We start from the raw sequence: 13217 nt of genomic DNA, 5'->3' as shown, positions 1-13217 counted from the left end.
GAGCACCCCTTATGTTAAAATTAACTTTACTTAAGTCTTAATTAAGTTATATTCAACTAATTAAACAAAAATTAGGTTAAATCTAATTAAAAAAATGAAAAATTAAAAATAAAAGAAAAGAATGGCCGTTCCAGCTACTGGCCGACGCCACCGATGCCCTGTCGTGTAATTATTTGTATATATTATTACATATTTTTTTATACATAATATATATAAAATATATTATATTTAATATTAAAATAATCTAAATCCTAATTGGATTAGAATTAATAAATCGATATTTGAACAAATTATTAAATCTATAATCGATGTAAAATAGATCTGGATAACGAATATACATATATATATCTATATTACTAAACTCTAAGATAATGACTCAAGTGGAAGTAAACCCGATCCATTTATTGGCCCACAATACGGACCTATTTATCCTTGAATTATGTGTATAGAAGTTTAGGGCCGGGCCGGTCCATTTCCGCAACGACAAACCCGTTGAATGCGCGCTGACCTATCCAACTATCGGGCGGTAAAGAGAGTACCACGTGTAGTCCGATCACAAAGTTGGCCCTTGCCTGGCGATTTAAAGGAGCCAAATCTCACTTTACTCCGAACAAGTCTCCTCTCATTGCGTCTAGGGTTTTTCTGGTTTCGAACTCGGAGAGTCCAGAGGTAAGACTCTCGTCTCGCGTCTAGATTTCAATTCATTGCTAGGGTTTCGAACTGTTTGGTTTCCCAGAAAACCAAGTAAAGTAGCTTTCTGGGCGTCGATTTCTGCTATTTAGGTGTCGAAGTCAGTCCAGTTATTTTGGTTTGAAATCCTTTTAATTTGTGCTTCTCTGCCTTATCTGAAGTACTGTTGTTGGCAGATTTGTGAAGATGAGGCCGGTGTTTTGTGGTAACTTCGAGTACGACACTCGCCAGTCAGAGTTGGAGCGATTGTTCTCCAAGTACGGGAGGGTGGAGCGTGTTGACATGAAATCTGGTATATTTCACTACTTGTCTCCGCGATCTTTTTGGCTTTAATTGTTACAATCTGTTTCTTTCATCTCTCCTCAATTTCTCTTTGGGTAAATTTATCCGCTCCCTTTAACTGATTGACCTTTCCGTATCATCTCATGGTTGGTTCAATCATGTAATTGTATTTCAATCTGGCCGACGCGCAAATTTCTCTTTGCGAAGTTACTTATTAACTCATGAATTTGGCAAAATGGTCTGTTGTAGTTTTTTGGTTTTTTTCCCCTGCCAATTTTTGTTTAGCTTTACAGTTAGATGTACATTGATTATTTTCCTGCATGGGTGTCTGGGCGGTAATTTTCAGGTTTTTTTTCTTTTTGCCTAAGTTGTTAAAGTGATGTTTGTATTCGTGCCAATTCATATTTGCCAATAAACTTATGTCTCAAATATTGCATGAAAATTGTCCAATCTATCAGAGTCAATATCGTTTGCAGATTCCTTCCTATGTTGATCAGCTAAGCTTTGTTCCTACTTTTTTCTAAACCTTTTTGCATCTTCGACATACAGAGTGACCAAATTAAGACTTTAAGTGTGGTATGCTGAGGGTGTGCGTATCCACTGTTGAAATTTGTGAAATCACGGATGGGTTTTGTTTGAAATTTGTGAAATCACGGGATCGATGGATATGGCTACTTATATGGTGTGCACATCCGAAGTATGTACACTGGGTGGGAAATTAAATGGAAGCCTGAAATTTCATTAGAGAAGAACTCCATATTTAAATGTTTGTTTTGACGCAGGAACATCTACTACTAAAGGATAATGAGCTTCTATCTTGGCTCGCTTCTGTGCCATAAACTTTTAATGCAAAGGAAACCCACCTGCCTGCCTGCACTCCTACTTACAGATGGACCCGTTCTACATTTCATTCACTCGATCATCAGCCACTCCACATCTGTCTCCTACTTACAGATGGCCTCGTTCTGCATTTCATTCACTCGACCATCAGTCAGTCCATCATCTGTCACTCACTCACCTCACTGCCCAAAGTTGCCATTTTTCAAGAATTGGTGTGGTGGGATCTATCAATTCATCATGCTATGCCTGCCACCACCGATCATAAGGAGATCAATGAATTCTGTCATGCCATGCCTTCCATTACTGAACTCCTGCTGTTTGAATGGTGAAGCATGCTTGGCAATGACAACTCAGACCTGAAACTTTGGATTTAAACCTTTAGTATGCAACCATGATCATGATTTAGTTCATCATGCAAGGCTCTACATCCTTATGTTCATCAGCTCTGCACGTATTTGCAGGTGTTGTATATTTATTTATTATTGCTGAGGAAGAGATCCTAATTTGGCTGTTGTACTGCCTGTGGCAGTCTCGGATGGGATTCATGGAAATACTTCGGCCTCTGATATTGGCTTTGTTGCTGCAGGGTTTGCATTTATTTATTTTGAAGATGAACGTGATGCTGAAGATGCCATCCGTGGTCTTGACAACAGACCATTTGGATATGACAGGCGCAGGCTGTCAGTAGAGTGGGCCAGGGTTAGTTGATTCCTCACTAGCTTTATTTATTTTTTTTGCATCAATTAGTTTCCTTGAGGTTCTTGGATTAAGTGAAATAGCGAGGGCACTATTTTGTTTCCTCATGCAGGGTGAACGTGGTCATCCTCGGGATGGCTCTAGGTCAATGGCTAACCAGAGACCTACTAAAACCTTGTTTGTTATAAACTTTGATCCGCACCTCACAAGGGTCCGTGATATAGAGAGACATTTTGAGCCTTACGGGAAGGTTTTACATGTTCGAATTCGAAGGAATTTTGCGTTTGTGCAGTTTGAAACACAGGATGATGCGACAAAAGCTCTGGAGTGCACACATATGAGGTAAAGTGGATATTTTTTTAATTATTTTAGCTTGGTTGTGAGCCTTGATATCTTGATTGTTCGTTATATGTGAACTATTGTGATGCAATGGATGTCTGGTTTTGCAGCAAGCTTTTAGACAGGGTGATTTCTGTTGAGTATGCCCTAAGGGATGATGGTGAAAAAGATGACAGATATGATAGCCCCAGGAGAAGTTATGGCAGAAGGGAGAGTCCTTATAGGCGCTCTCCAAGTCCAATGTATCGCAGGGGTCGGCCTAGTCCTGACTATGGGCGCTCTCGCAGCCCAGTTTATGATAGGTATAATGGTTCATCATATGATAGACCCAGAAGCCCTGAATACGGCAGGTATAGGAGGTAGGCACTTACCATTTGGAGTGATTTTTTTTTTTTTTCTTTTTTCTTTTTTCTTTTTTCTTTTTTCTTTTTTTTTTTGGGGGGGGGGGGGGGGGGGCGGATCTCTGTTGATCCAGTTCGCTTCTATGAATGTCTTGTTTGTGGTGCACTAGTTCTTTTGGTTTGAAGATTCTTGGACTTGTCATTTGTTGTTTACTCATTTTTCTCTAACTTTTGCCTTGCAGCCGCTCACCTGTGCGAAGGTCAAGAACGTGACTGATGATCATGGTTGATGAATGATGGTGCTTGTCAGGCTGTGGTGGTTCTAATGAACAATAGGTTTACCAGACAGTAGAAGTTAGATGTATTTCGTCCAATAGAATGTGTATTAGAAGTTCGTGGAGTTGGTAGGATGTGATATGATTAGTAGATACGTTATATGAACCAGCATGTTGTGGCTGTTTTTAGAACTCTTTAAAGAGTACATTATTTTGTGAAGTCATTGGCAATTAGAACGGCTCAAAATTTGCCTGCTAACTTCTGCTCTATATTTTCGTCATTCACCGTCTTATCTTCTCAGTGTCGGCTATAGGCAGCTGCCATGCCATTCTTTGGAAAAGTGCTGTGTTCTCGCAAGGCGGATTTGTTTCTTCTTCAAAATCCGCTACCTGCTCTGCTAATGGCTTGCCATTTTCTCTTGTTAAGCATAACTAGCATTTGTTCACTTTTGGTGAGAGAGCTTGTAACTAATTATCTCTCACTCTTCCGTCCTTGTAGCACGCCTTTCATGGGGCCAATAAATCTTGCCCCAGACTCCCAGTTGTTGATCATCTATCCGATCAATTGAATTATACTATACCATTCCGAGCTACAGTTGCTAAATCCCAGTAGGTTGTGCCAATGCCAAAATATTTGTGCTGTTGTAGTAGGGATAGGACCGAATAGGGGTTTATTTCTTCATGCTTCCCGTGTATTTATTTATATATAACATTTTTTTTAAATGTACAGTTAGAAACTGGTTGTGGTTGCTTTGAAATGCCCTCTTTTTCTAGGCATGCTTCACAAATCAGCATGGGTGTGGATTATTTTACCTTGTCCCACTGCCCACTGGTTGCCTATTATTATTGTTCGTTAGAGCTTCAGCTTATGTAAACAATTTGGATCCAACAGAGAGAGCAACTTCATTGTGATGATTATGAGAGAGAATACGCCAAAATAATCTGTTCTATGTATAATTTGCATTTCAAATGTTTTAACTCGTACTATCGCTAAGTTATATTACACTCAATTATTAAATATTACCATAGAGGTTATTTCTATGTGAGTTTAGAGAATTCAGCAAGTTTTTCAAACTTTTTACATTTCTATATACAGCAACACACCAATAATATATATATATATATATAAACTTTTTACATTTCTATATACAGCAACACACCAATAATATATATATATATATATTATCACAGCAAAGGTGAAGGGTGTAGGTGGCGGGTCCTGAGCCATCGATTAGGATGCCCGCAGGATTAAGCTACAAAATCATGTCAATGAAACACCATCATCCACTTGGTCAGCGGCCCCTATATATTTTATATCCAATTCCAATCTCATCTTAAAGCCACCATTCTGCACGGCTTATACGCATGGGATTCTAGCTACCAATATGCATCGGATTCTACAAACCCCCCCCCCAATCTCTCTTTCTATATAATTTATATATATACTAATTAGCATCATCTTACCACCCTTCAATTATCAATTTAAACTGATGATAAAAGAGCAACCCTTCAATTAGCATCATATTACTAAGAAAGAAAACTTGAATTAGATAGATCTTCTTTACCCTTTGGCACTATAGCAACTAGCACATACAAATATATAGAGTATTTTAGTGGATTAAATCAAAAGGGCTAGCTATTGACATGAATTTTGAGTGATTAAACATAAAGCTTTTTAGGAAGTGTGATTGCCGATGAGACCCATCAAGGTTGGGGGTTGGGAAGGCGTGCATCTATGTATGATCAAGTAAGAGTAAGACGGTGTCCTATAAAGGCCAAGCAAATCAACCGTTTCCTTCACCTTTCTGCTAACTTTGGGGTTGTCTTCTTGTCTCCATCCATCATGTCATTCGCAGACATTAACATTAGCCTCTCTCTCTCTCTCTCTCTCTCTCTCTCTCTCTATATATATATATATATATACGTTTGTATCTCCCACCCGTACTCACGATCTACCACTAAGATTTGTATATATGCTTAATAGTCCATATATTTAAGTAGCTAGGGTTGGAAGATTAATTGTTAAAAAATTATATTAAAAATATAAGAAGTGAGTTTTGTTAACGACACTAAAGTTGTTATTTATGATAAGAAAGTTACAGATTTGACTTGTAAAGTAAAACAAAGATTATATTATAAATACGATTTTTTTCCTATTCCTTTTACAAAGTACAAATATATTAATTTTATGTCATGATGTTTAATTTGAGAAGAAAACAATAAAAGGTGGTGGTTGCCGGTTTGGAGGGGGGGGGCGCATAAATTAAATGTGACAAAATAATGAATCAAAAAAGTTAGAAAAAGTGTGTGCGTGTGAGAGAGTGAGATCTTCTCCAATGGACTTTGTTTTCATTTTTTTAATTTTTCTTTTATGTTTGAGATTGAATTCTCTCCATTGGGTAAAGAAGGGGAGCAACGCCTTATGATTCCAAGTCCATGTTAGAGGAATGATGAAAGCTGACAAACATAATAAATCTTTGGCAAAAGAAATGTCCCTTTAAAAACCCTCCCCCATCACCCATCACCCATTCTATTCTATTCTATTCTCCCTCTCTCAAAAGATGACCAGCTCGGCTTCTTCCTTCACTACTCTCATCAGCTGGTTAAGCTTACTGTTATGCTTTGTGGAAAAATGCCCAACAGCCGCTTCAACCACCAGGTTCTATGACTTCAAGGTCTCTCTGCCTTTTCCTATCCCCATTATCTGTGCGTCATATAGTTATCTATTTGTAATATTATTGCATCTATCGCCCTAACTATTTTAACGGAAAGATTACGTATTAATACGATTTCTCCTCCCCATTCTCACCAAACAGGGATTCTCGTAATAGATCAAGACTTCCTTTCGTGCATGCATGTTCTAATGCAAATATATACATGCAGTTTATAATTAATGTATATACTGCATTCGTCTATATATCTATATTGATTGAGTTGATGTTCTCTGTGTGATCGTTATTTCAATTTTCATATATATATATATATATATATATATAGGTGCGAAGCTTGAGAATCACCAAGCTCTGCAATAGCAAGGACATCGTTACGATCAACGGAATGTTTCCTGGCCCGGTTGTTTATGCCCAAGAGGATGACACAGTGATTGTTAGAGTCAGCAACCTTTCCCCTTACAATGCTACCATCCACTGGTAAGCGGTAACTAATTATATGTATTATAAGAGTATTGGGAAACTGTACATATATGAATTTAATATGACATTAATTATATGGCATTTTTAATTAAAAGATAAGTAATGATGATATCAGTTGAGTTGATTAATAATTTCTAGCTAATTTGTAGCAAGGTGGCTGCTTATTGTTGTTTTCAGGCATGGTGTACGGCAAAGACTATCGTGCTGGTTTGACGGTCCATCATACATTACGCAGTGCCCCATTCAAGCCGGAGACACTTTCACCTATAACTTCACATTGGTGCAACAGAAGGGCACTCTTTTTTGGCATGCTCATATTTCATGGCTTAGAGCCACAGTTCATGGTGCCATTGTTGTCCACCCTAAATCTGGGGTGCCCTACCCCTTTATATTCCCCTATCAAGAGCATGTCATAATCCTAGGTAAATTAATATTTAAATCTCTGTAGTCTGTGCCCCCACCAAATCCTAATTAATCTTTGTCCGAGGAAAACAAGTTACATATTTATAAAAAAAAAAACAAAAATTCAAGTAGAATACCACTAGACTTTATCTTATATACAAAAAAAGAAAAAAAAGAAAAAGAAAATTCACTCTTTGTAATTTATATGATTACAATGATATGACTCGCTTGACATTCCAAATTAAATTTTGCAAAATATTGAATTTTCTAGTTTGGAATGTGTAACACCTATGGCTACTGCTGCCTTAAAGTTTTATAAAATAAGGGTTATATTCATTGCATCTTGAATTTTAATGGATTATACCCATCATGAATTCGAGTGGTAACCTAGTGGTGTATAAGGTGGTAGCGTTAACAAGCTCATTACTTGACTGAAAAAAAAATTAATGGGTTATTTATTTGAAGATAATTATGGAATTCAAAAGTAGTAATTACCCATTTATTAATAATTGAAGTGAATTCTGATTTCGCACTAAAGAGGTTTGGTGTCTGTTATGTGTTTGGAACATCACAGGGGAGTATTGGCTGAGAGACATTCCACGATTGGAACAGGCAGTTCTGGCCAGCGGCGGCCCTCCCCCGCCAGCCGATGCTTTCACGATTAATGGGCACCCTGGTCCCAATTACAATTGTTCCACCAATGGTACATAAATTTATATATATATATAAAATACTAATTAGACTTCCATTAATCATCAGCTGTGCTGATCGAGTATATATTAAACAATAGTTAATTAATGGGTCAGCTGCTGGTTACTGTGCTATATTTTCTTTTTCTTTCAGATGTGTATGACGTCGTTGCAGTCCCCGGGAAGACATATCTGCTGAGACTAATCAATGCAGCCTTGAACATGGAGGTCTTCTTTGCCATTGCTGATCACAAATTCACCATTGTCGAAGCTGATGCGGAATACACAAAACCATTCACCACAGACCATGTCATGATAGGCCCAGGTCAGACGCTGGGCGTTCTCGTCACCGCGGACCAGCCAATCGGCACGTATTCCATGTCCATGGGACCTTACATGTCGGCAAGAAACGTCTTGTTCCAAAACACAACGGCCATTGCCTACTTCCGCTACTTGGGCGCCTTGCCAAGTAGCTTGGCTTTACCTGCTTCATTGCCAAGTTTCAACAACAATCTCGCGGTTAAGACCGTAATGGACGGGCTTAGGAGCCTTAATCCTGCAGTGGATGTGCCTAAGCAGATTGACGCAGACCTCTTCGTCACCATTGGGTTAAATGTTAATCTGTGCCATTCCAGGACCCCGCAGCAAAACTGCCGAGGCCCTAATGGCGGGGTTTTCGCTGCTTCCATGAATAACATAAGCTTTATAAAGCCCAAGATTTCACTTCTTGAAGCTTACTACAGGAGGATTAGTGGGTATTACACTGAGGACTTTCCAGGCTTACCCCTTGAGTTCTATGACTTCGTCAATGGGGCGCCCAATAACAGCCCTAATGATACCCAGTCATTGGTTGGGACCAGGACCAAGGTGGTTGAATATGGGACCAGGGTTCAACTAATCTTCCAGGATACAGGCACGGTCACCACTGAGAACCATCCCATGCATCTTCATGGCTATAGCTTCTATGTAGTAGGGTACGGAATTGGCAACTATGATCCCAAAACTGCGAATTTTAACTTGGTTGATCCGCCTTACATGAACACAATTGGAGTCCCAGTAGGAGGATGGGCTGCAATTAGATTCGTCGCCGACAATCCAGGTACCTAATCTACATATAGAATAGACTTACATATATACTTGAATCAGCAAGTACTCATGATACATATAAAAATGACATTAATGATATTTTTAATTTTATTAATTGTACAGGGGTGTGGTTCATGCACTGTCACTTGGACATACATTTATCGTGGGGCTTGGGAGTGGTGTTTATAGTGAAGGATGGGAAAGGAGAGCTAGAGAGCCTTCCTCACCCTCCTGCAGACCTGCCCAGGTGCTAGCCAGACATATATATATATATATATATATAAAGCTAGAGAGCTTTCAAGATTTTATATATATAGCAGAAATTTGACAAATGGGTTTGGTCTTTCCAAAAAAGTGATCAATTGGGATACCTTGACTCGATATCAACAGTATTGTGCATTGCAGCAGTGTATTATCAGTTTAATATGTATATTAAACTAATTATCCTAAGGTCTTATAAATTTTAGTGAGCTTATACAAGACAAGCTTTAAAAATAAAATTGTTCTTTACTAATTATTCAAACATCACATCCTTGATTTGTGACAAAAAAAATAAAATTTAAATAATATATAAAAACTTTTAACACACTCTTAACTATTTTTAAGTAAACAGAATCATCGTGCACCATGACCGCTTGTTTTTTTCTCGTTTATGCAGAACAAAATATTTATGTTAACGGGAAATGTACTGAAAGGTCGATGGCTTTGTAACGTTTTCGTAGAGAGTAAAAAGAACAAAATTCAGAACTGATCATAAAGATAAAAGGAACAAAATTAAGAACTAATAAAAAAGGCAGGCAGGTAACTGGTAACTGAGATTTGAAGGAATTTGGCTCTTGTTGATCGAAGACATTCAAACCCAGCTAATCCCACGTCCCTTTCACATTAGAAAAATCACCTTCCAAGGGCCCCTACCTGCTCCCCCTCTTTTTGAAATGATATAATCATACAACTAATTAACTAATACTTCTTTAATTTATCAGAGTGAGATAGCATGATTCTAGATTATTACAAGAATAATGATAGTCCAACTGTGATGCGTAAATACAAGACAAGAGTCCTCATTCGACCCAATATATATATATATATATATATTTATTCTAATTTAAATTAGATATCAGTGCCTTTGTTACAAAAAATTATAGCTTACTAAACTTTCTGAATAATTAACCAATTAATCAAAATATATTTATATATCCAGAAAAAAAATACGTATAAGTAGAATTCATTTTTCTTTTTCCCTTCTTCTCGAATTCAAGTGCGCCATTGGAGAACGGTATGTAAAAGGGATGTGCCGAAAATGTGAAGAATATATATAATCAAAGTTATCCACCATATACATATATATATAAAAGTGTCAAAAAAGAAAACCACATCACAAATTCCACCAACAACTTAATGCAAATTAACATAATTAACCACATCGTTTGGGGTGAACTAATTGACCTAGACTAATATATACCAGAACCCTGTAGCTAGTCAAAACACCATCTCTAGCTTTCCATTCCACCTTTGAAAAAGTGATCCAACAAAAAAACATCTTTTCCCAGCCAAAAAAAAAAAAAATCTTTAAACATTCTTTCTTTCGCACTAAAGGCAACTGCAGACAAAGGAGGTAGATTTTCTCTCTCAAGAGTCAAGACATCATTTGATTCGCCTTTGGATCTTAACCCTTTTCTCTTTCTTACTTCTGAGTTCATATCATGGACGCAGCTCAATGGTCACAGGTGAGTGAATTCAGCTCCAGATTATTTTATCTCTCTGTCCTTTTATTTGTTCAGGGTTTAAGCTGCTATAGGCCAGTTTAATATATATATATATATATATATATGGTTTGCTTTAGATTATATATGGGAGACATTTTTTTTCTTTTCTTGGCCTCTTGTTGTAGAACATATACTTGAATTCAATTCCATTGATTTTCCTTTTATATATGGATACATCAGATCAATGATATTCTTTCTTTACTTTTCCATCTCTTTTTGATCTCTAGTTTCAGTTTGTTCCAAATTTAAGTCTTATCATGGAGAACGAAGGCACTGTTTCTTTTGCTTTTGGTGGTAACTTACAAAAGGCTTGGAAAAAGGTTTTAATCGTTACTGTCAGCAGCTTTATGATCTGTAGCCAATTCAACAATCCTTAAAGTGAAAGCTCACTCTCCTTTTTCTTTTCTTTTTTTAATTTGAATTTTGACCTCGTGATCTACTTTATTTCTCGACCACTTTACTTAATTAGTAGGAATTAATCCTTGTTAGTTAGATTATTATTTCTAGATCATAAGCTTAATTATATATGTTTCAATGGCTTCCCGGATCTTAATTCTCTGGGACTGGGGGTTGTACGTATAGGTTAAAGCCATGGAAGAGGCTGCGGCTATCAGCGGATGCTCCAAACCTATGACTATGATGTTGGAGAGGAAGGCAAGGCCACAGAAAGATGAAGCCTTGAATTGTCCCAGGTGCACTTCCACCAACACCAAATTTTGTTATTACAACAACTACAGCCTCACTCAACCAAGATACTTCTGCAAAACTTGCAGAAGGTACTGGACTGAAGGTGGAACTCTTAGAAATGTCCCAGTTGGAGGAGGTTCTAGGAAAAACAAGAGATCCTCTTCTTCTTCAACAGCAGCTTCGGAAATAATTACTAATCTAAATCCAACAATTGGCCTCTCAAACTTCTCTTATCAAAACCCTAGCAGGATCCATGAAGGCCTCGATCTCAACCCACCTTTCTCTGCTGCTATACAAAACTACTACTTTACCATCTCTCAGCCTGTTGATCAGTTGTTACCCAAGATTCATAACAACAACAGCAATCCCCAAAGCTCTTCTTCAGCTTCGTGTGCTTCATCACCTCTTTCAGCCATAGAGCTGCTTAAGGGTGCTGGAATAACTTCTGTGGGTTTAAATAATTCATCTTCAATTTCAACCGCAACTCCAGACTCGAGTACAATATATACTCCAGTACTATTTCCTTTGCAGGAGATGAAACAAAACTTGAACTTTCCTCTTGATTGTCCTGAAAGTAGGTATGCGAATCTTCATAGAGTTGAAGAGAATGGTGGAGGGATGGTATTTCCCTTTGGAGTGCTAAAAGGCCTTTCAAGCACTAGTACTAGTGAAATTGATGATCAAAAAAAGGGACAAGGGAATTCATCTGGGTATTTCAGTCGAAAGTTAGGAGGGGGATCTTGGTAATTACTGGCAAGATCTATGACTACCTACCTATATATAGGAGAGGAAGGAGTGTTTTTTTTTCTTTCTATTTAATTTGCTCTCTCTCTCTCTCTCACACACACACAGATAGTTGTTACTTTTTATAGAGCAGTTGAGATACTAACTTCATTGCAGGATGGATGTAGTTCAACTGTCTATCACTTGACTCTTTGTTTACTGTTATTTGGGGCCTCACTTGATTGGATAGCTTATAATGCATTTCCTGCCTGACTATCAAAGTTTGATTGGTGACAAGGAATCCTTTAGAGTTGAAGATTATCAGTTTCAATTGAGGGATTTCCTTTATTTTCTCACCAGGTGAATTTAAACAAGGATAATATGGAGCAGCATTTATCTCTTTTACCGTTGTTAGGGCACCACAAGCTAGAATTAGTTTCAAAATAATAGAATTTTTGCTAAATTGATGAATAGTTTTAGTTGAATGCTGAAATAATATTTTTTTATTATTTTAAAAAACTCTTTGATTTTTAAATTATTGATTTAGCAACATAATAAAATTTTTACCAAACTAGAATTGGATACTATTCAAAATTGGGGTAAGTAAAGCCTAAGCTAAGAAGAGACGCACCGGTCAAATAAGGGACTCCAACACTTGAAAAACAGGCCCAGTTTGAACTTTAAAGTGTAATTAATATGTGGTGGTCAGCCTAAGACCTGCTAGTTGAGCCAGTAGAGCTTGCTCTGCTGAGATTTAAATAGCATCCAATGCCAATTAGGTGAAAGATTATATTTCAAAGTCTAAATCAATAATTAAAATATAGTGCTAATTTGGAAACATGGTCCCAAACAAATCAACGTTTTGCTATACATTTATGCGACCGCGGCTGCAACAGAAATGCACTCATCAATCAGATGCATTGCTCTCCAGCCGATTCATATATGAAGTGGAGTGGCTCAGATTCATACAGCAATTACCTATTGGCTCTTGCAGAGTTCATCGATCCCAGGTTAATACCATACAAGCAAGGTGGTAGACAATTCACCCCATTAGATTATTTCCTTAATCCCATGTTCTGCTCCACACTGAACAAGTATTTCTACAATCCCATGATTCAAGTTTGCCCATAGCAAATTCCATATCTCAACAAAGTCCATAGCACACGAGACTGACAACAAAACCTACAGTCACAAAGAAATAACCTTATTATCAATCTACAGTCACAAAGTAATCTTATTATCGTTGCCC

General features: G+C 37.5%; 3 protein-coding genes across 8 annotated transcripts; all 3 read left to right on the top strand.

Annotated features, from left to right (window-relative positions):
• The first annotated feature begins 562 nt into the window (after nt 1–562).
• Nucleotides 563–3722, top strand: LOC127787146 (serine/arginine-rich splicing factor RS31-like). Of its 4 annotated transcripts, none has more exons than XM_052315042.1 (6): nt 563–669; nt 867–982; nt 2399–2511; nt 2621–2850; nt 2958–3197; nt 3431–3722. In XM_052315042.1, exons 2-6 carry the CDS (start codon nt 877–879, stop codon nt 3459–3461), a joined length of 720 nt encoding a protein of 239 aa, XP_052171002.1. In that variant the 5' UTR covers nt 563–669; nt 867–876; the 3' UTR covers nt 3462–3722. The 4 variants fall into 4 exon arrangements, with proteins under 4 accessions (XP_052171002.1, XP_052170999.1, XP_052171000.1 ...); XM_052315039.1 differs by having other exon boundaries at nt 2958–3206; XM_052315040.1 differs by having other exon boundaries at nt 631–669; nt 852–982; nt 2958–3206.
• A 2277-nt stretch (nt 3723–5999) lies between these two features.
• LOC127787038 (laccase-6) lies at nt 6000–9202 on the top strand. 2 transcript variants are annotated; one of them, XM_052314877.1, is made up of 6 exons: nt 6000–6138; nt 6461–6612; nt 6793–7037; nt 7592–7720; nt 7861–8805; nt 8916–9195. In XM_052314877.1, exons 1-6 carry the CDS (start codon nt 6025–6027, stop codon nt 9044–9046), a joined length of 1716 nt encoding a protein of 571 aa, XP_052170837.1. In that variant the 5' UTR covers nt 6000–6024; the 3' UTR covers nt 9047–9195. The 2 variants fall into 2 exon arrangements, with proteins under 2 accessions (XP_052170837.1, XP_052170838.1); XM_052314878.1 differs by having other exon boundaries at nt 6023–6122; nt 8916–9202.
• Nucleotides 9203–10321: 1119 nt separating this feature from the next.
• Nucleotides 10322–12229, top strand: LOC127786933 (dof zinc finger protein DOF2.5-like). Of its 2 annotated transcripts, XM_052314719.1 has the most exons (3): nt 10322–10519; nt 11141–11250; nt 11332–12229. In XM_052314719.1, exons 1-3 carry the CDS (start codon nt 10496–10498, stop codon nt 11990–11992), a joined length of 795 nt encoding a protein of 264 aa, XP_052170679.1. In that variant the 5' UTR covers nt 10322–10495; the 3' UTR covers nt 11993–12229. The 2 variants fall into 2 exon arrangements, with proteins under 2 accessions (XP_052170679.1, XP_052170678.1); XM_052314718.1 differs by having other exon boundaries at nt 10325–10519; nt 11141–12229.
• Nucleotides 12230–13217: the final 988 nt, after the last annotated feature.

Source organism: Diospyros lotus, chromosome 12 (assembly GCF_014633365.1).
Source record: "Diospyros lotus cultivar Yz01 chromosome 12, ASM1463336v1, whole genome shotgun sequence".
Lineage (NCBI taxonomy): Eukaryota > Viridiplantae > Streptophyta > Magnoliopsida > Ericales > Ebenaceae > Diospyros > Diospyros lotus.
The sequence above is the reverse complement of the archived record's forward strand: the minus strand, read 5'-3'. Positions and strand labels throughout refer to the sequence as shown.